At 45.5% G+C, this 22,169-nt stretch overlaps 1 protein-coding gene across 1 annotated transcript in view; it reads right to left on the bottom strand.

Moving 5' to 3' along the window:
- Positions 1–22,169, bottom strand: part of atrnl1b (attractin-like 1b) — a 77,928-nt gene that overhangs the window by 50,082 nt on the left and 5,677 nt on the right. Inside the window, exons 2-19 of the mRNA XM_069664409.1 lie at positions 21,851–21,934; positions 21,222–21,335; positions 19,701–19,829; positions 19,013–19,221; positions 18,297–18,471; positions 17,161–17,248; positions 16,661–16,922; positions 16,333–16,516; positions 16,087–16,241; positions 15,911–15,995; positions 14,155–14,369; positions 13,868–13,986; positions 13,563–13,695; positions 11,531–11,718; positions 9,052–9,265; positions 8,777–8,968; positions 3,293–3,520; positions 1,778–1,915 (exon numbers count right to left, since the gene is read on the bottom strand). Coding sequence (XP_069520510.1) covers positions 1,778–1,915; positions 3,293–3,520; positions 8,777–8,968; positions 9,052–9,265; positions 11,531–11,718; positions 13,563–13,695; positions 13,868–13,986; positions 14,155–14,369; positions 15,911–15,995; positions 16,087–16,241; positions 16,333–16,516; positions 16,661–16,922; positions 17,161–17,248; positions 18,297–18,471; positions 19,013–19,221; positions 19,701–19,829; positions 21,222–21,335; positions 21,851–21,934 — 2,912 coding nt within the window. The remainder of the gene's footprint in view (positions 1–1,777; positions 1,916–3,292; positions 3,521–8,776; positions 8,969–9,051; positions 9,266–11,530; positions 11,719–13,562; positions 13,696–13,867; positions 13,987–14,154; positions 14,370–15,910; positions 15,996–16,086; positions 16,242–16,332; positions 16,517–16,660; positions 16,923–17,160; positions 17,249–18,296; positions 18,472–19,012; positions 19,222–19,700; positions 19,830–21,221; positions 21,336–21,850; positions 21,935–22,169) is intronic.

A 22,169-nucleotide genomic window follows, 5' to 3' on the forward strand; every position in this document is an offset into this window, starting at 1 on the left:
TGCCCTGCCGAGTGAGCTAACCCCCACCCCCTTCTTTATTTTTTTGGCCTGCCATTATTGAAGAGGACGGGGAATAAAGTTGGAAATGAGGGAAGTGGGGAGAGAGCCGAGGGTCGCTTTTCGTTGAGGGCTGCGCCTCTGTACATGGGGTGTGTGCTAAGCTAAACCAGAGCAGCGGAATGTTTTAATTTGTTTTATTCAAAGTCTTCATAAAACACGGCATTTTCTTCGTTGAATGCAATCGCATGTGGAAAAAAGGAAGCAATAACAAATAGCAGACAATCAAATAACAGCCAAACAAAGCTGGTTCTACAAGATGTCATCTTTGTGCCTCTCTCTGTACTGCTGGTTTAATTTCCGGGCCTCTGCGCGGGGCTCCCCCCGGTGCTGCGTCCCTGATAACATCTTGAAAACAATTGCGTGTGCTTTATTGTGCAAGTTAATTAAATATAATAATGAGTTTAACCAACTAGTTTTTCCTGTGCAGGCGAGAGCAGGGGTCGGTGTGTAATTGGCGTCTTACCCTGCACATGCCTGGTATCAGCGTGTCATTATTGCACATTATGATTTAAAGGCGTTCGCTCCTCGGGCTCTGGGAGACTAAGAAGACAATTCCCTTTACAGATGCTCACCTGTGTCGTTTCACTTTACAGGTTGCACTAACAGCCTAAGCATTAACAGATGGTATCTGAGACCGTAAAGCTCCCAGGTGTGTACGTAAGTGTGTGTGGCTCCCGAGTCAAACAATAGCCTCCGTGTAATTTCTCAGGAATGCTATTCATGCCTCATCAGGGGCGCGTTTGGCTAAACGCACTCTTGACAGGGAAAGCTCTGCTCACCAGCCTCCAGTCAATTTATTGAACAAAAAAGACACCCTGAAAGTGTCGTCAAACACACGCAGAGTTAGTTTGCCAATTTCTAAGATAACGACCCTAATGTTTACACCCATTCTCCGCGTTAAATTCTGCAGACGTTATGCGCTTTTGCTTTGAAAAAAACAAGAATGCTGGGTAAATTACGGGGCGGCTGTCGCTCGTGGAAATTTATTCTGCAGAGAGCAGGAGACGCAGATAATAAATCTCTGCATCATGCGCTATTCAGAAAACTCAATCAAGAGAGAAAACTGGATACAAGCAGCCTGCGAACTGTCAAAAATAAATCTTAGCGGGTTAGAGCTGTTGGAATTCATGTCGTGTCTTCGTGATGTTTCACAGCGTGTTTATACGCCTTCGTTTACAATCAAGACACATGAAGCAGGAACACAGTGATTCTGTGTTTGACCTTCAGCTTTACCTTTAGTTCCCACTTGCCGTGCACTCACTCTAATGTCAGGAAAACACTGTTAAACACTGAGAGGGAAAAATAAACCAACAGAAAGCAGGCGCCTGTTTTGTGTTTAGCTGTTTTCCTCCTCACAGTTAATGAAACCAACATATGGAGCCACTTTCTCATTAATCAAACAAGACAAACAAATGTCACTGAGTCTAATCAGAACACAACAGTGCCCTCTGCTGGTCATTATGGTGTATTACTGTATGTTTATCATGAAATAACACTGATTAAAATTCAATAAGAAGATGGTATCCCCTCTAAAAGTTTAATTATCATGTACACACAGCAGGTCGAGAGCAAATAAGAGTTTAATTTGTGTTGTATTTGTTTGGAGATGAAATGTGTGCAGACGATGGAGCTCAGATTAAAGGGGTTAAAACACAAAGTGATAACAAGTAAATCCGTCGATTTGCGCGCGCAGAATGTTAATTTGTTCATAACTCACCCTGGCATTTGCCGCCGTTGGTGGGGTCTCCGTGGAAACCGGGCATGCAGGTCTGGCAGTGCGGGCCGGTGGTGAGGTTGCGGCACTGCTCACACACGCTGCCGTTCACGCACGTGCTGTGGCCGTTGCACTGGCACGCTGCAGGAGAAACAGAGAGAGGTTATAGATCACCAGAGCGGCTTAATAATAAGGAAGACATGACGAGGGGGGGATTTTTTTGCCGGCGGCCGTGATCCCATCTGTCTGCAAAACACTGTTTCTAAAGAGAAAGTTTTTAATAGTGCGTGTTAAAGTCACACGTTGGTTTTGATGATCCTCCCCGTAAGCAAACAAACAGCTCCGATCTGACACCAGCACAGCAACGCTGACACCCAGGGTTGTTTGTTTGTAAGCAACAGAAGCGTTAGAGCCGTCAGGAGCTGCTGTCTGCCATGTCTTATTAATTACGCTTTAATCAGACTCGCCTTTTTAATGGCTGCAACTTTTAATGAACCGAAATTAACACTATTGTTCTATTGGGGAAACAAATTAGAAAAAATAATTTAAATATAAGAATTAATTATTTATTAGGTAAGAGAGATTCAAAGGTTAACCTGGTGTATTAAAGGGACACACTCACGTACAACCAGATACTTACTATAAATAAGCAGTAATAAAGGGTTTATTGTTGCTAAAGACTTTTATTAATGTACTTGTAGTTGTAGATTATTGTCATGCAGAATAGTTAAAGAGCCAACAGCTTTGTCCCGAAGGCTGTCCCACATCGAAGGCTCCATCTAACGCGTCCTCCTTTTCCCGGGCCACGAACGATCCACCATGTGCATCCTTCAAGGCCCATCGTATCCCGAGATTCCTTGCGCGGCAAATCAAACGAGATGGCGGACTTTCAAGCGGACGGGGAAGATACGTGACATCAGTTATGATAGCTAGTCACCTGTTGCTAGACGACAGGAGCCGCGTTTGGTGATGCAAGGTTAAGGGCGGGAACAGGTCCCGAAGTCCTTCTTAGACCAGACAGTTCGGCCTTAGCGGTCCACACGGGCTAGAAATGACTCATCCTCCGTAAACCGCCTCCTTCGCAGGATGCAGCCCCCGAATTCAGACACAGCTCATATGTTATGTTACTAATATACATGCTAATGAGCAACTAGCTTGTTGTTACCAAGATGTTAATCTTAACTTGATTTGAGCAGATTTTCAAGTTTTTTCTCTTTAATTCATGTGATGTTAAGAAGAAGAAATTTTTTTTATGACACATAAATGATGCCTCCCATCCTCCTATAGCCTATCCATCATCTAATCCATCATAGTCTATGATCGTGTTACATGACGCGGCTGTATGGGCTGGCCTTGATGAGAGCATTAAACGCCTCACTAGCATAAGGTTGCATAAAGCCATCAGGGAGGGATTAGTTGCATAGGGAGGCTGAAACAGGAATCCTTAATCAGAACATCTTTTTAAACATGACACATGATCTGTAACTTCAGTAACACAGACAGGAAGTGATTCCTTACCGGGGCAGTGGATGAAGGCCCACTCGTAGCCTTTGTCTTTGGGGCAGCTGCCCGGCTCCAGGCTCATGTCCTGGGACTGGCCCTGCTGCTTCGCCGGCCTCTTCATGGGGCCTCGGTAGGAGCCCTCCATGCACAGACCCTTCCCCGTGCTGCTGGGGTCGCCGCACCAGCCGCACTCGGGCTGCTCTAAGCACTGGGAGCACGTCCGCAGGCCCGAACAGTTCTGGGCTGAAAGAGAAGAAGAAGAGTGAGACTCACTTGCACCCGCATTTTGAAAGTTTTATCATCAAGCTGCAGGGATCAAAACGCTGAGGGATGTTTCTTTCAGGCTTTTATTTTAGCAGGACTTTAAGGGGCATTAATGTGCTTTGCCCTGAAACACAAACTGGTTATCTAGTGAGCTGTCACAGCGACAGACTCAAGCGGTTAAGAGGCAGGTGTTTGAGCAGGTGATTGAGAGGGAAAGGCCAAAGAATGAGACAGAAATCGTGTCAGCAAACCGGGGTTAGAGAAAACTTTGTGATTGTAGCAAAGTTCAATAAGAGGTTTAAATGTGAAGAGCGAAGTGGCAGCTCGCTCAGAACACAGAAACCAGAGGGGAGCGGTGCTGTTTTCTCAGTCGGGGGACGAACTTTCAGGCCACCCTAAATTGCTTGACAAGTTTTCAGCGCCACCGCTCGCCTGCCACAGAGACACTCGGAGAAGAATGCCACTACTATTTTAAGGAGACAAACGTTGAGTGCTTTTACCTCACTTTATGTCAAACAAATCTCCAGCTATTCCGCTAATGGATGTGAAACCATGACAACGGCGGGGGCAATCAGCGCAAAGTAAGGCCATTTAAGTTTGTTGTGACGACAGGCCGTAAGTGGCAGATTTCTCGGGAACATTACATTCTGAGAGGAGAAGCAGCTGGATGAGGACTTTTGTCTCGTCGTAACACAAAGCGAGCCGAAATAAAAAACCTGCCACCAAAACTAAATCATCTTTCTCTGGGAATCTGACAGCAAATCAATGCGTGTGAAAATGAACAACTAAATGTGACGCCTGGAGCTGTTGTTAGACGGCAAAACAGGCCTTTACATCTTTCTGTTATAACAGCAGTGGAGCAAATGTAACCTGTTTTCCTGGCCCAGATTCTCCACACGGCACTGGATTTATTTATGGATGCGTTCAAGTGCAGTTTAAAATATACACGCAGCTAACATCAATATTCAGTCGCAGATGACATCAGTGAAATGTGACGTTCGAGGTCAAACTCTTAAAGATCTGATATAATAAGATTCAGTAGGCTGTTTCTCTGTTTACAAAATGTTCTCGCAGGATTCCTCAGAAGCTACACAGATTATTGATCAAAGTGACAAGTGAACTGTTGCGATGTCTGAGAGCAACATGAGCGAGAGCTGTGTCTTGACATGTCTTTAAATGCAACCTGTAATCTACAGATGTCAGAATGTCACTTTAATCAACAAGTATCCCAGCGACTATGATGACTAACTTGTTTTCTTTAATGCTTTCTGACCAAACCATACTTGTAAATATGATGATGGCACAGATAAGAATGCATCAACTACTAACACCGAGCTGCTGATTTTCGCAGCTTTATCAAGCTAAAGCTGCAGCTGCGGACTATTTCCCATCCATCCGTTAACTATACCGCTTATCCTGTTCAGGGTCGCGATGGGGGCTGGAGACAATCCCAGCTGTCTCTGGGTGAGAGGCGGGGGTACACCCTGGACTGGTTGCCGGTCAATAACACACACAAGCGGAGTCCCAAACCAGGACGTCACAGAACCGCGTCGAAGGCTCCCCCAATTCGAAGGCTCCTTCAGATACGGGCTGTGTCCGAAACCGCATACTAACGTACTGCCTACTAACCTGACTATTACGATGCCGTTCGCATCATACTCAGAGCCGTCTTCTCCGTATCACGTGACTTAATCGTTTACGTATGTCCAGTCTGATCTCCGGTCCATCTCCGCCATAGTAGAAGCTGAATAGCCGCAATGCATTTTGGGGCGGTTGAGTACGACCAGTAAGCTCCAGTATCATACTCAAGTATCTGGGGCCGATCTAGGAAACATCCGGGCATTTCTCGCATACACAAAATTACATAATATGAGATGGGAACGCATGACATACTCAGTTTTACATCACGGTTAGTATTGATTAGTACGATACTCAGCCTTTATCATTACTCTGCTTCTCTCGCTAATTTATTTATTTATTTATTTTGCTAATCTTCACCCTAGTCTACCACTATTATTGGCATTGTAACCATGTTACCAAGTATGTGTCTGTTGTTGTTCATGTAACAAGGACATATGTTGTTGTGGTAACAAGAACATATGTTGTTGTTGCTCTCTTTGCCTGTCTCTATCCTGCATCTCCTTCTATCCCATTTTCGGCCCATCCAGTCGAGGCAGATGGCTGTTCAACATGAGTCTGGTTCTGCTCGAGGTTTCTGCCTGTTAAAAGGAAGTTTTTCTGCCAATGTGCCGAATATTGCTAAGTGCTGCTCATGGTGATTCATTTTGGGCCTCTGTTTAAATAACATAACAAAGAGTCGGTCTAGACCTGCTCTTTCTGTAAAGTGTCTCGAGATAACTCTGGTTATGATTTGGCGCTATACAAATAAAATTTGATTGATTGACTGATTGATAGTACGCGGTTTCGGACACACCGACGGTCGGGTGCATCCTTCGCAGCCCACCGTATCCTGAGATGCATTGCGCGCCACTTCAGACAAAATGACGGACTTTTACGCGGCTGAGGAATACACTTTAAAATGTAAACGTTTTTGGTTTCAACTCATTTGAAAAGCTGGAGATACACATGTTTAAGATAACGAAAGGACCCTTGAAACACATCTTTACAAGTACCTGTTGCTAGGCAACAGGAGCGGCGTTAGGTGACGCAAGCGCGGCTGAGATGAGAAAGAAAAGCAACTGAGAGCGCTAGAGCAGCGACAAAAAACACAGCTGATGCCGAGGGCGGTTTTGCGTTTCGGACGCTGAAACGCTGAACTGAATTGGTTTTGTAGAGAAACTAGGCGCTGCTAGTGCAAAAAAAAAACGCCTTAGTGGACTTAGTCTGCACATTTTAAAACCAGGAGCCTGCCGATGTTTAAAGTTTTTCACTTGATTTTCAAGCAAAAATGGCAAATCAGTTATCAGAAAAGTTACCTATTAACCCTTGTTATGTAAGATTTTAAGCTCCGCTCACACCAACAGCTTTAACTGCAGGAACAGTGCTGATGCTGGGAGCTTTCAGGCCAGTCCTCATATAAAAGATCAAATCAAGGACGGAGTAAAACGCTGTGAGGAGAAAGGGAAAGTCAGCCTGACCTTGAGTGTTTTAAATCCTGTCTGAAGTAAATGCAGCTCTTACTTTTCCCCACCCATAAATTGACACACAGTGTGTTCATATTGCACAGATGTGATGCTGATGGCTTTGCTGTGGTAAGATGTGCCTACAGAGAAGCTGTTTTGGATACATGACGGGGTAGAAATCCCTTTTAAAAGCCGTAAATAGGAAGTTGCCACCTACAAACACTTCTCACTTCTCATCCAGACTTTGATCCGCAACAGTCGACTGCCTTCTACTGAGAGCCACAAACACAGCACAGCCTGCCCTCTCAAAGTCTCCCCGCAGGCGACGATACTTGAAAGTATTCTATCCTTGGTCTACTTCACTGCTTTAAGTGCATTTATGCCGTATACTCAGCATAAGTCATGCCTCTGTGTGCACTGAGAACGAGGAGGAAAGAAGTTAAAAAGGTGACATAATTCAATACTTGAGTGGTGACTGAAACTTTAGAGCGAATGTGAAAGAGCAGAGTCAGGCAGAACAAACAGAAATAGAAGAATAGAGAGAGAAGTTACAGGACAGGATACCCTTCTCTGTCCTTCACGCTGAAAGAGACAAAATTCCTCAAGACAAATACCTGCGTCTCTGGGTAACCCAACACCAGCTGACACAAATGAATTTGAGCCTGTACCCGTCAGCTACCTGAATTTTGTTACTCGCTAAACTGATCTGTGTTTTTTACGATGTGACACGACTATGGGAAAAATACATACATCACAAGGCATCTACCTGAACAACTACACTGACCTTCAGGTGAAGGAGCTCCCTGATCAATGTTTTCACTACTTATTTAACTGATCATTTACATTTGTTTGGAATCTCTTACCCTGTCTATCCAACCCTGATGGTTAATTCCTCTTTTTGTTTCTGTTTCAGTCTTTGTTTGTTGCCTAGTAACACGAGTGTAAAACACCTGGTAATCTGTGTTTTATGAATAATCCCCATTTATCCCCAAAAGCCCTTTTAACATTGCAATTCCGCAACAGCTTCGCAAAGAAGCACCGCCGTTACTCCGCCTTTCACATTTTACATTAAACCCTGCAACACTGGTGGGAAGCCACACTGCTCTTTCGCCTCTGTTACACCTATATTACTACCTCCAGTGCCGGCTCAGTGCCACCTCTGTGGGTTTTACATTAAAGGGGGGGTATGCTAATTTAAAGCTTCACATTTCACTGTGATACCTGTGGAGTAGCTTAGCATCATTTACAGTTAAAAAAACCTCTGCCTGAAACGAATCAGTCAGGCTCTGTTCCTTTAAGAAACCCCGCCCCTACAAGCCCACTTTCTTCTGATTGGCCAGCTCTCTGAAACCTACTTAGGCGGCACTTTGTGACGTCACAAAGTGCAGCATGTAGAAAAAACTGTGTGAAACCTGCAGACTGAGCTGAGAAGCCCGGGGATTACTCCGACATACTTTTACCTACAGATTTGAAACTTCACCCACGTTTAGTCTGAACATGCAACATTGTAACATTATATATATGTATTAAAATGTGAAACAGCATGATACCCCCTCTTTAAAGATGAGGCGTAACAGGTGTAATAATCCTGCTTTGAACTGGCAGTGTAAAAGAGGCTTATGACACACCTGTATAACAGACATCTTTGGAGTGGTAAGCACTTTACGTTATTGTAAGTTGTTGGAAACGTTTAATAGTATCTTTGGTATTGATTGCTTACCAACTATTCATGTTATGGAGTATTAGTTAATGCAATAGAAGCCAAGTTTACAGAACATGATAAGAAAGCACTTCCTGTTTGTTCCTGATGTACTTTAGTTGTTCAAAGTTTCAACATTTGTCTAAAACTCTTCCTTGATATCTTCAAACCTCTTAAAGCTAATGCTAAAGAGTCCATCTGCAGCCCGGTCAGCAGGGAAATCTACCCGTTTGGTCGACTATACGCGAGACTAATTGGCCGTAACAAACCAAAAACACCTTCCAAAGCCAATCACAAGAAACTAATACCATTTTCTCTCTGACACAAACACCTCCCCCTCCGCTCTCTCGCTGATGAATATTGACCTCTTATAGGAGCCAATCTGTGAGAGCTTAATGTCAGACTATAAACAAAGCAGCCTTACTTGGATTAACTTCAGTAAGAGACACTTACCCAAACACTCTCCGGTCTGCCACTCCAGACACTGGCCATAAGGGAAAGAGATGACGTAGGCGGTGGAGTCGACGCAGCGCTGAGCGCTGCCGCACCACATGCACTCTGTTGCCTGGCTGGTGCAGTTGGCACAGTTTGTGTGCAGCGCGCACGGCTTCTTACAGGAGGGACGGGAGCTCTGGTTGGGGTTTCCTGGACCAGAGAGGAAAAAAAGGATGATTTTTTTTTTCTCAAATAAGAAACAAGTAGAATATTCCTGCGTGTGTGTTTCTTACCAGTGGCTTTCTCACAGATGAGCCCGTGGGCGGTGGCAGTGCACGGATTGGCTCTGAGGCCGGACACCTGAGGCTCCTCCAGGTACGCACAGAAGCCTGAGTCGCTGGGCTCGCCGGGCAGCCATCGCAGGCTGCTGTTCGTGAAGGGTGACATGTCCTCCCAGCCCCAGTACGACACGTTGATTTTCCTCAGGCCAACCCAGGGAGAGAGCCGCTGCAGAGACACGGTAAAAGGTTTAAAAATCCACTGGGCACTGAAATGGAAGATACTGTCTGTGCCTCCGTTTCTGCGCCATGAGGGTACTTAAGAAATAAATGACTGCAATATTTACATCTGGGAAGCAAGAACGCCATTAAAAAAGCGTGCTACAAATAATTTCACAGGTGTGATGAGTTATTTGCCTGCAGGAAAATGATGGGAAATGGCAAGTCAAGGCGAGATTCATGCATGAGGACTGAAAACAAATGAGATGCTCATGAATACAACAGGCGGAAAATCATCAGTAGGCTGCACTGTTCTGTCAGTGCAAAGAGGACGTGTAGCTGAGGCATGATGAGAAGGTTTGTGTCAGCCTGAAATATCCATTAAAGATGAAGAGGCTTCAATTAAGACGCCGTTAACATCATTAAAAACATATAATTAATGAGTGACAATTTTTACGAGTCATGTTGCTGAAACTGGAGATTTCCAGTGTCAAGGACCCGAGTGCACCAGCTGGGCGTACGCCTGGGTGTAACGCTGCGTCCGGCTTAGAGCTGAAAGTTATGACAGACTTTAAATTACGCCCTGTGCAGCAGTTAGACTTAAGCCCTGTTTTTGTTGCACTGGGGTCTATCTTTTACGCCTAGGATGGAGCAGGCGTAGGTTCAAAAAGTCAGACTGAAATCCATGGTAAAACAAAGTAAAGGTCACCAACACAAGGCAGTGCGTCTTGTTGTTTTACAGGATGATAAATAAAGAGAGTCATCCGTGATCGGACCAACCCACTCGGACTGTGAGCTTATAGATACGTTTCGTTTTGGCAGGTAAGTCCTGTTTGAATAAATTGAAGCGCTCTCCCCTCAGCTACGGCATGAGTCTGACAGAAACGCGGCGCTGTCCCCGCCCTGCAGGTGCTGATTAAGATCAGGTTTTACTCCAACGGGGCCTTTGAAAACACCGTGGATAAATGTGCATCAGGCAATGGCATGCTTTCATTATTGATCGCAGCGGTGATCATTTTCCTTGACAATAGCTTTTGTTTATTTGTGTGAACAGTTTTATGTTCTGCAAACAACTCTGAGTTTCCTCATTTCACTAAAAAATATGTTTATTTTCTTTCAGGTTATCCATAACTTCGATCGAGAGAGGAGAAGTGTGTTGCTTGGCAACATGCACCGCTTTCTGAGTGTTCACGTGGACGTGCATCATAAGACCAGGCGCAGCTACGACCAGTGTCCGTTTGGCTTGGTGAATCAAGAAGTCGGTCGTAGCAAAGTCGGACGTACTCAGCTCCAGCATTTGTGAGGAAAATTTGAACTCAAGAAGGAAGTTTGAATGCCACTAACAGACACAAGCATTTTGACTTTGAATAAAACAAAGATACTTGTGCTCTAATGATAAGTGCTCAGTGACGAAACCCCTCCCCTTGTGCCCTCATCCCGATACTTATAATTAACCCACCGCAACCCAAGCAGCGTTGCCGACTTCAACAGACCCAGACTCTGTCATGCGAGCGGCAGGTAATGACAACGCCGATACTACCTACCCTATCACATGGCTCCAAACGGCCCCAACAACTCAAACTTGTAGTTCGATGAGCAGCGAGAGGCAGCATCAAGTGGGCACCTCCCCTCACGACACCTCAGGGGAGGAATCCCAGAAGCACCCACCTCCATGCTAGCTCTCACCGGCCATCAGAACTTTGCGCTTTCAAATCCTGATATACGAGTAATGCTTTTTGAAACTGATCAGACAACTTAAAGTTTGCACTGTATAAAAGCAAACTAAAAGGGAAAAGCAGACACAGCAGCAGTCATTGTCTTAGAGTCTGTAAGTGCTTCTGATTGTTCCCACAGACAGCGAGTCGCGTGGCCCTGGCTCGAGAGACAGAAGAATCTGTGAGTGCGTTACAAGGGATCAAACAATTCAAACGAAGCAAAACAAAGCTAAGTGAAGCGTGATTATCACAGTCTGACTCATCAGGCGCGCCGTCTCAGAAACGGACTCCTCGCATTGTTTTCTACTCGGAGTCGGAGTCAGAAACAAACCGTGCTGCCAAGGGGGGAAGAGACTTGATGGGAAACAGTTGGAAGACATAAATTACACAAAAGAGCGCCGCAATCAGACAGAAGACAGAGCAGAGCACAACACTGATCAGGCGGCATAATGACAGGCTCGACTAACAGATAACACATCTCGTCTGTAATCCGTCAACCATGTCACTCATGTTTTACGGCTAATAGCAGCTGTCTCATTTATTTACTCGCTTGCGTTTACCTTGTCGTGCTGCTGGAGCTTCTTCAGCTCCTCGAGCACAAAGTCCACCTGTTTGGAGGTGGTGAGGGAGGCGATGTTCCCGTTCAGGTTCTTGCAGTAGTGCTGGGCGTTGTCGTAACTCTCCCGGCTGGAGTTGATGCGCAGGCAGGCCTCGCCCACCTGGCTCCATCCCTCGCTGCACTGCTGGGCTGGAGGGTGAAGGGAAGAGGTGTGAGTACAAACCATAGACTGTATAAAAAGATGGACGACATGACAGCGGCATAAAAGTGAAGCCAAAACATCTCTATCGGCCCCTGCTGGCTGGCTGCAGTATAGGTCATAAAGCCGCCTCCTCCATGTTAACAGATGGGACATGAGCCAAACTATAAAATCAACATACACGTCAAATAAATGTTTCTCAAACATGCTGTCTGTGATTATAGTTAGTTCTTATCATGCTGGTTTACATCCAAGTGTTCATTTTTCTGACAAGTTTATTTTTAATGAGTTATTTGATGCTGTAAAAGGGATGATTGACAGCTCTGACAAATACGGCTCCTGCAGCTGATATGTTCCGGATTAGGAGAGCAGATGAGGAACAGTGAGAGGGGACGTAACTAAAACAATCACTACAGTCACTGAAGTTAATATACCTGTGAACACAAGAAGCTGTTCTGCTGTTAAACACACTGATGCGCTGGATCACTGCTGTTTTTTTCAGTAATTTAAGTGTGTGTTTCGGTTAGCGGAAGTGGCTACGGCGGCTCCAACTGCCGATCTCTTCTGTGCAAGTCTGGCTCCAAATGACGTCACCATCGCAAGACAGCAGCTCCCGCCATGGGGCTATTTTAGCGTCAATTTTGTATAATAAGACCAGATAAAGATGTGACGTTCACAGAAATATAAAAATGTTTTCTTTGGCCACTATAAAAATGTTTTCTTTGGCTGAAATGTTCAACGTGTAAGGAAACAGTGGCCTGACGCAACATAACGTATTTGGAGTCGTGCTTCTGCCTGCCTGGTTGATCTAAACTCTAAAATCTTTTATCAAATTTCAGCAAAGAGTTTTTGCTTTTCTACCCCAAAGGGAAATCTCTGCCACTTCACCAGCTAGACTCGAGACTTGTTCCCTTGATCGCAGCCTTCTGCAGCCGACAGCTCCGCTATGAGAGAGGTAGCAGTAGTAGTTAGCCGGACAGCTAATGGGCTGAGGGGTGCTGCAGGTTCCAGTTATATTTCACCACCAAAGATCCTTTTCACATGGTCATATTCACCTCAAATTATCTTATAATACATTTTTAAATATCAAAATATCAGTCAAAGCTACTTTAAATCAGAACATTAGTTAATTACAGGCCAACAGGGGGCGCCACAGTCCAAGAAAAACACAGCGAGTAGAGAACTGAGCCAGGAAAGCAGATTGCAAGAAGTCTGCTTTCCTCCAAACCACAGGGGACTACAGATTTAGGACTGTGTGTGTGTGTGTGTGTGTGTGTGTGTGTTCTGTCACAGATTTAGTGGGTGTGTGATCTGCAGTTATTTGCCTCAAAGAGATGTAATGAATTTTGACACCAAATTGCCCGTTAATAGCTGTTCTCATGAAATATCACGGGTGCTCTTTAAGATGTATGTGTGCGAGTGTACGCGGACACGTACTCCATCATCACATATGTGTGTGTGTGTGTGTGTGTGTGTGTCATGCTGTGCCTCACTTTCAGGCACACACATATGATTTGCAGCTCCCACTGCCGCTCCGAGCCTTTAGGTGACAAGACTTCATGAAGTGAAATTTATGGATAAAGTGACAGCACCGATTCTTCAGATTCAGCCCGAGTTGAGGGAGTGGGTGGAGGGAGAGGCAGGAGTAAATATTCTGTCAGAGCTGATGAACAACATCAGGGCGGCATGTTGAAAGCGCATCTCGAGGAACATACCAGATGCTGTGTTTAAATCAGACGTACAGTACATCCTACAAACCCCGGTGGAAGAATGAATGAACCCTTAAATCAGACGGAGTGTGCGAGGAAGTGTTTTTGTGACGTCTCTCTCTCACCGGGCAAAGCGTGGCACTCCGACTGATTCTGGTCCCAGTGACAGTTGAGATTCAGCGAGCAGCTCTTGCAGTTCGCCAGCTTGCTGCAGACCTGCTCGTTCCTCACTGGACACTCGGTGAAGTTCTTCACGTTCTGTAATGAGAGCGGAGAGAATAAAAAAAGGTAAATGCACGTTTAAATAAATCAGGAAGTGTTTAACTGAAGAGGAAACATATGACATTTGAAGGGAAAAAGGTGTGTGAGTGTTTCAGGGAGCCGAACACAAGACTTGTAGTGCTCTGGTGCCCCCTGTTGGGCCACTCACAGAGGTGCAGTTGCTGGAGGCAGAGATGCACTTCTTGTCGTCACACCACTGGCACCCGTTGGTGTTGGCTGTGCAGCTGGCGCAGTCTGAGAACCGGTAGCAGCGCTCGTCCACTGTGACTAAAATGACATACACAGAGGGACAACACAGGCCAGGGATTAGTGGTGTTTGTGTGTGAAAACATCAAACTTTTTCTGGAATATATCAGAAGTTTTCATATAAAAGTAGACAGTTAGGGGGGAAATGAAACACAAGAAGGGTTTTGGATGTTTGGATGTCCGTCTCACCAGCTTTAGGGGGGCAGAAAGCAGCAGGAGTGATGCTCCCATTAGCCATGCTGGGCTCCCAGGGGAGACAGCGGCCAGCGCTCCACATGCAGCGGACCCCGGGCCCAGCTTTCACGCAGCCCTCCTCTGCCAGGAAGGCCTGGCAGCTGGGGGGTCGGTAGACGAGCACGTCGTTGAGCAGCATGCCGGAGAAGCCGCCGAACACATACATGGAGCTGGCAAAGAGGAGAAGATGTTAATTGGGTGATCTTCTTCTTGTTTTTAATTTTTCCTGCACACAGAAAAAGTCAGTGAACACATACCAGCTCATTTGAGAGACTGTTTACAGTAATTATAGCTTAATGAGCAGAGTTTTGAAGGTCGGGACTGAATGAAACCGTAGAGACCGGGTGACGGCGCTGTCTCTCTGCTCTGCTTTCTGTCTGTCTGCAACAGACCAGTAATATCGTTAACGAAAATAATGACGAAAAATGTTCATCAACGATCTCTTTTCCATGACGAGGACGCGACATTAACAACACGCATGTTTTGTTTTCATAACAAGACGAGACGAAAATGTTAGCGATTGCCTGTCAGACATTTCAAATGCATAATGTCCCCTCACTGTGCGTCTAATCTGTCCGTCAAAATACAAGCAATGCATTCCTGTAACTGGGTAACAGGTATCACCAAGGTGGCTGTGAACTTCATGTGTCACCCAGGTTTTCTGCTTCAGGCTCTGTGCGCGCTCACAGGAAAATAGGCATTTTACACGTCACTTGACGCTTCTTCCGCAAGTGATCATCGGCTGTCTGCTTCTGTCAGACTGTTTAAATGAGAAGCGGTGATGAAAAGTTATCTTTAGATGCTGTGTCCTCATCGTTCATTTACTGTTTGGATGATCTGCTGAAATTTAAAGTCTTTCTTACCTGAAGCAAACAGGTAAAAACGAGAAGAGGGAGACGGGGGGGACAGCGACCTTTTGACTAAAACGCACGTTGAGTAAAACGTGATGACATTTTATTGACTAAAACTACAAAGGCAAAAAATCACTAAAATAAACATTTTCATCTTCAGACTAAATCTAAAGTAGCTTCCAAAAGTTACTTTTGCATCTTTATTAGAAGCCAAAATGACTTTACAAAACGTCGGTATTTGCCGGCCTATGAGTGTGAGCAGTATAAGAGCTGTAGGTGACAGAGGGCGGAGAAGACAGACGCACACAGTTGGCAGGAAGCAGCGCGACTTCAGCAGCAGACAAACTAAATCCTGTACATCCTGCGTGCTCGTGCTGACGTGTGAGCCGTCTATGTCACTCGACCACAGCTCCCTCTCTCTCTCTCGTTTGCGGCAGATTTGAGTGAAAACTGACCTGAAATGTGTTTTTCTCAAAGCTTCGGTACCTTTCAGTACTGTTGAAAGTAGAAATAATGGAGATTGTAGCGATTTGGAACCTTTTTAATAACTTTTACAGGCTATTAATTCCTTTATCAGTGTTTTGATAGTCACAAAAAATACCTTCCTAACTTCTACTTCAGCATCTCAGCAGTTATCTCCTTGGAAACCAAAAAGCCTGAACAGATTAAAGACGACACTTTGTCTGTAGCTGGGTTAGTTTTGTGTGTGGTTACTGAAAAATAAACATGAAAACAAGGCACGAAAGTCTTGGCTAAGGCTGTTATGTGACTTTACATTGTTCTACAAGGGACAAAAATGAATCATACACATGTGTTTATAAACATATGATTGAGAAACTCAAACCGCGTGAGAGACTCACCCGTTGCTGACCACAGCAGAGTGCCCGAAGCGGTTGACGTCCCTGTGCAGGTCGGGTTTGGGCAGCAGCGTCCACTCGTCACAAGCTGAGGAAAACATGAGAGCATGTGTAACGGTGCGTTTGGTTTCCCTGCGCCTGAATGGTCTGCACTTATACTCAAATATTAGGAGTCCTACCGATGTCATATGCGAGGAAGTCAGCAGAGAAACACTTGGCCCCGTTGCTGAGTGACGTGTCGTTGTGCGTGTTCCCGCCGAAGAAGAGGAGGGTGCCGCTGAGCAGAACAGCCGAGTGCAAGTAGCGCGGATAGCCGCTCTCCCTCAGAATGAACCTGAAACATACACGAGTGAGTCAAGGGCAAATCGTTTCACACAGAGTCATATACACAGACATGAATAAAGAAAGCAGAAGTGTTCATTTACCACGTCCGGATGTTAACGTCATAGCGGTAGAGGTCGTCCACAAGGCCGTACTTGTTGGCAGGCAGCGCCTTGTAGCCTCCGTGAACGTACACGCTGCCACTGACAGCGTCGTACGTGCTGCTGTGTCCGTAGCCTCCCTGGGGGACGGCTCCTTTGGTCTCAGGCACCAACCACGTGTTGGACTCTGACAAGGACACAGACGCAGCAAGCTTTTAATACAGAGGAGGAGACGTCCTTCAAATCATAACGGCGTTTTTTATTCTATCCTCCTCACTACCCCTGATATGTATCATCTCAGATATCGTGGGCTCTTTCAGCTGTGACTCACTCAGGTTGTACTCCTGAACGTTGCTGACGTAGCTGTAGATGGGGGAGTAGCCGAAGATGACCAGCATCACGGCCTCGCCCGCTTCCAGCAGGACGCAGTGGGCCGAGTGGCCCTCCACGGCGTAAATCTGCGCCTGGGCCGGCGGGCCGACCACAGGGTTTCTCCTCTGCCACGTCCGACTGGGTACGTTGAACGCCCACAGCTCGTCCGTCACGTTCGCCCAGCCGGCCTCCAGTTTCCCACCGAACATGTAGATATCATCCTGGAAGGAGGAGGAGAGATTTCTTTAACGTGTTGAAACAAGCATGAGGAGAAGCAGACTGATGCTGTAATAAAAGTGTCTCAAACTGCTTACTTAACCACTCATTGTTTTTAGAGTCTTAAAAGTGATGATATTTACTGCTTTTATTTCCCTGTACTTCCTCTTGTGTTAACAGTTGTGGGTTTCTAACTTCTCCTTTACCCAGAAGAAGCTAAATCTGGCCCATCTGTGTGTTTACCTGGTAGGCAGCCAGTGAGTGGCCGTATCTTGGCACAGGGCCACTGTTGATGGGAACTGTATTCCAGATGCCGCTCTCCAGGTTGTAGCTGCAGAGCAAAGAAACGGAACATTACTCACACATGAAACGTGTGCAAAACACAAAACACATCCATTAGACAGCTGACATTTCATCTGTCCCTCCTGATTTAATCGAGCATGCGCACAGAAAGAAGCAGCTCCCTTCATGCCGAAGGTACACGGGTACTTTATGTTTAGCTGGAGATTTTGCACACTCGTGAACACATGAAACTGAATGTATGTTGGAGGCAGCTTTTCAGGAAGGCGCTGGTGTCGTCACCGCCACCAACCAATCAGATGGGGCGCCACTCGTCACCCTGGTTACCACCAAACATGGAGGAGCAGCTTGTTTTGGCTGTTTGTCTACCCAAAGCTAGATAGGGACCGAAACGCCCGTTTGTTGGACGGGACACTACATGTTGCCGGTAAGTGTTGTGCTTTTATCGCCCAACGCGTGTTGTTAGCTCTGTAGTGAGTTAAACTTACTGTTGTCATAGAAACAAAACCAGCACAAACGCTTCATCCCAGCTCTCCCCAGCACCCCGCCAGAAAAAGGCGCTATGTGGACACGTCGGAGGTACTCTGTGACTTTCACTTAAGCTCAGATAAGAGGCAAATTTGAATTTTGATACTTTTGATTCGCTTGTTTTAGAAAAATTTCCATGTGTAGTGGTGTGTAGAAAACACATTGGCATCCTGTTCGTAATCCTTTAAATATTTGTAAATAAATAAAACTCAAGAGCCAGAATGTGACACAGAAATGTGGCAAAAAACATGTGACATAAAAAAAATGTCAATTAAGCTAAATGAATGCGCAACCTATAAATTCACAACACTCATGAAGCACACAACAGGAACCTTGAATCCCACACTGGTCAGTTTTAAAGAGAAACTGGAATAGGTTTTCCATGCTTCCTCCTTTATTAATGAATGTTTAGATGTGTATGTGAGCATTTAAAGTAAAGTTAATAGTTAAAGAAACTCAAACTGTCAGCACGTTTTGCTTGGTCCAGGCTGCATGAGCTTTGTTGCGGCACTGAGGCCGAAGCGCAGCATAAAAAAGGGCTTGTGACTTACTTGAGAATCATCTGGAAGGAGCTGTAGTTGAAGGTGTATCCGCCCACCACCCACATGACCTTCTCCTGCACCACGGCCTTATGGGAAGCTCTGGCGAGGGACGTGCCGAAGGGCTTGACGCTCGGTAGGACCCAGAAGGACTCGGTTGAAGGAACAGTTAGAGCGCAGTCTGGGCCTACGAGACGACACGAGAGAGAAAAGTCAGAGGGCTTTAACTTTAAACATCTAAACAAAAACATGGCCGCTCCTAAAAAGGACTTGACAGGCAGGGGGTTATTTGAGGGTTGTGGTGAAAAAGCACACGCCTCCGCTAATGATTCTGTCAAGCTTCATCACGTGGGGAGCTTTTGTTTCCCTCCAGCTGGAGGCTCATAATAACGCACTGTCACAGGTCTCATCGTCGTGTTAGCAATCAGCATTGTGACACGACACAACACAGCTGTTCACACTTGTCCGCTAACACATTCTGCATTACGTCCTCCTGCATGATCGCCACAGGAGGAGTAGCAGCGTTTAACAACCTGTGGCAAAAGTCTGTTTTCATTAGTCAGTGTTTAAAATGTTTTTAAAGGAGCCAGAAATTCTTTACTTTTTTTATTTGTTGTGGCTACATGGCCGTCTAACAAATAAAAAACAGGTTCATTGACAGTTTGAGAAACAGGAACAGAAGCATGTAGTGGCACAGAGAACACCTGTTGGGTTCAGGCGGAGCTCACCTTGCCAGCTGTCGTTGCACACGCACAGCTTCTCCCCGGTGAGGTCGCAGTACCCGTGGTCGGGGCTGCCGCAGTTGTTCCTGCAGTACGGGATGTCGCACGCCTCGCCTTTCCAGTACTTGTCGCATTCGCAGTACACTCTGCTGGCGGCCGAGTTACCCGGCGTGCACTTCCCGTGGCCGGAGCAGTTGTTGGGACACGAGTTGATCCTGGACAGAAAGATGTTCTCGTTTAGCCAACGCTGTACTCAGTATTTAGGCCACATAGAGGGCTGTACTCTGAGGGAGATTAATGAGCATCATCTAGGGTTTGGCAAAGGCGACGAGGGGATAAAGAGAGGTAATGGATGAAAAACTATCGAGCAGGTCGCTGGTCATTAACGGTGATTGTTTCTGTAGGTTTTAGTCCAGCAGAGACGCCATGTGCCAGTCCTTTGCTGCTGAAATATTGGGTGTAGAAACGTGTTACATCCATCATTAGCTGGGGGAAATAAATGGATCTTAAAACCAATCTATAATAAATTACACACATCAATAAATACTGCTCTTACACATGTGAAGTGAAGGCCTAAAACACAACACAATGGGAGTTTGTGTGAGGAGCTCAGCACGAACAATGCAAACAATTAAAAAGGGATTAATCAGGTTTTACTACACGTATAGATTTATATTAGAGCAGCGATACTTACGAGTAAAATATTTCAAATCCTGTCAAGTTATAGGCAGCGTCGCTGAAAAAGTGTAGTAGTGCGTAGCCTGAAGTCGTCTCCACCTCAGGAACCGTCTCGTTTCCTCGTATCTCCAGCACGATGAGACCGCTGCAAAAGAAAGCAGGGAATTCACATACCGTAATATTCGGTGTATAAGAGGCACTTTTAATACTTTTTTTTTTTTCTTCTAAAAAGTGGGCTGCGTCCTACGAGTGCGCTTCGAAGGCACCTTCAGATGCAGCCGACAAATGTGTGCTCCTTTTCCAGGGTCGCGAAGGATGCACCCAACGTATCCCAAGACTCATTGCGGGCCAGTACAAACAAGATGGCGGACTCTTACACGGCCGAGGAATACACTTTTAAATGTATACGTTTTGGTTCAACTCAGTCAAATAGCATGCGTTACACAAAAGTTAAAAAAACGGAAGGGCCCTTGAGACAAATTATCTTTAAAATAGATGCAACATTAGTTACGCAAGCTAGTTAGCACACTAGCAACCTGTTGCTAGGTGACAGGAGCAAATGAATTGTGCATCCTCCGTAGACCGCCTCCTTAGGGCCCGATCAGACAGGACGCGTTTTAGCAGCTGGGGGCGGCTTTTTTGTCATTGTTTTCAATGAGAGGCTTTTTGTGCGCTGCTTTTGCTTTGCAGAGCGCCTCGCTTTTTCCGCTCTGTGCCCCTCGCGTTTTTGAGGAAACGCTCCGAGCGCCTCCAGTTGAAAAAACGTAAACTCAAAGCAGCAAAGCGCCCGACGTCATGGGCATTTTTTCTCATTGTCCAATCGGATGAAAGGAGAGGCGAGCCTTCTGTCAGTTTACAATGTAACGGTTAGATTAATGACAGCTAATGATTCGGTGGTTGCCTTAACAACAGTAGGAAAAAAAAGCCGCCCCCAGCTGCTAAAACGCTGATCGGGAGTTTACTTTCACAAAAAAGGCAGTGCGGTGCGCCTCGCGTTTTACAGCCTGCAAAGTGCGTCCTGTCTGATCGGGCCCTTAGAAGGCTGCAGCCCCTGAATTGAAACACAGCTCACAGTCATCGTTTCCGCCGGCTGAGCTCAACTGCCGCACCGGTAGCACGCAGGATTACAAACTCGAAATGGCGAAAACAGATGGTTGACTATAATTTGTGTGTGTTTTGAATGTGTTTCCAATGAAAATACATATTATTTTATTAATAAAAAGCTACAGAAAACTATTTTTCCCTCTGGGTTACCATCAAAAATAGACTGCGTCTCATATTCCAAATTTTACGGTACCAACAACCCACATCAAAGGTACTGTACCTCTCTGCTAAATGAGAATAACTAGCCCCATGCTACATTTAATAAAGAATTAATAACACAGACTTAAAACCAAAATCTGACAATGCTTCCATGATATTAACTTACTTCCTTTCAAAATGTCTCATAATAATAGATACTTTGTAACCACAATTACAAGTACACACTTGCGGCTGATTGGACTAGAACATATCTCTTTTTTAGACTCTTTCTTACCTGAAAACAGCAACCAGAGGAGCGTATATCGAGTCTCCATCGTACACGTACATGTGGTCCCAACTACATTCTGTGGCAAAGTGGTTAAATCTCAGCCGGAGAACTGCATTTGGACTGAAGAGGAGAATAAAAATGAACATTAGAACTACAAATTTTCCCCGCGCTGTCCATCCATCATGATGTCATTTGAGTATAAGTCAACAAATAAAACGACTTATTCATAAACAAAATATGTGAAGAGAAATCCATCCACTTTGAAGTGTTCTGCTCTGCGTATGAGAAAAGAGGATCTTGCTTCGAGGCTACCCTCTCTTTCCGTCCTGGTTTCCACACGGCTCTGTCCTCACGGTGACCGTAGTTGCCATGACAATTAATAGCATAAACAAGTGCGAGTAGTTTTCCCCTGCTATGATTCAATCATAGCAAAGCACAGCTCGGCAGCCAAACATTGTAAAACCCTCACTGGATCCTGCACCAGACTTTACATTACACTGTGTAAGCAACACTTTACTTTTTGCTTACACGGACGCTGATTGGCGTGATTGTTTTAATCAGTTTACACTGTGTCATTAAATGTGGCCCTACGTTCTCAGCTTGAGCAGAACATAGTCATTCACAGAAGTACTTACTAGCCCTCAATGAGCCAGGTGCACTTTGTTTTGTACTTGTAGTTGATGGGACCATCTGTGAGGTATCCCGAGGGCTCCGTCAACCTGCAACACAGAATCAGCACATGATGTGTTACCTTTACAGCATGTGAACGATCCAGTGGAAGAAATACATTTTTAATTGAAGCACAGAATTGTTTTGTGTTTGTGGATTTTACGTGTAAACAGGGCGGTTAGTTCTGACAGAGACATCTGATTGGACAAGAGGCATTCCATGAGTGCTGATATAGAGTATAACAGCACTGGGACTTTTCGCTCTGTGTATCCCTCCGCCTCAGCC

The sequence above is a fragment of the Semicossyphus pulcher genome, unplaced genomic scaffold (assembly GCF_022749685.1).
Source record: "Semicossyphus pulcher isolate SPU_LCO1_2020_fin unplaced genomic scaffold, fSemPul1.0.p SCAF_16, whole genome shotgun sequence".
Lineage (NCBI taxonomy): Eukaryota > Metazoa > Chordata > Actinopteri > Labriformes > Labridae > Semicossyphus > Semicossyphus pulcher.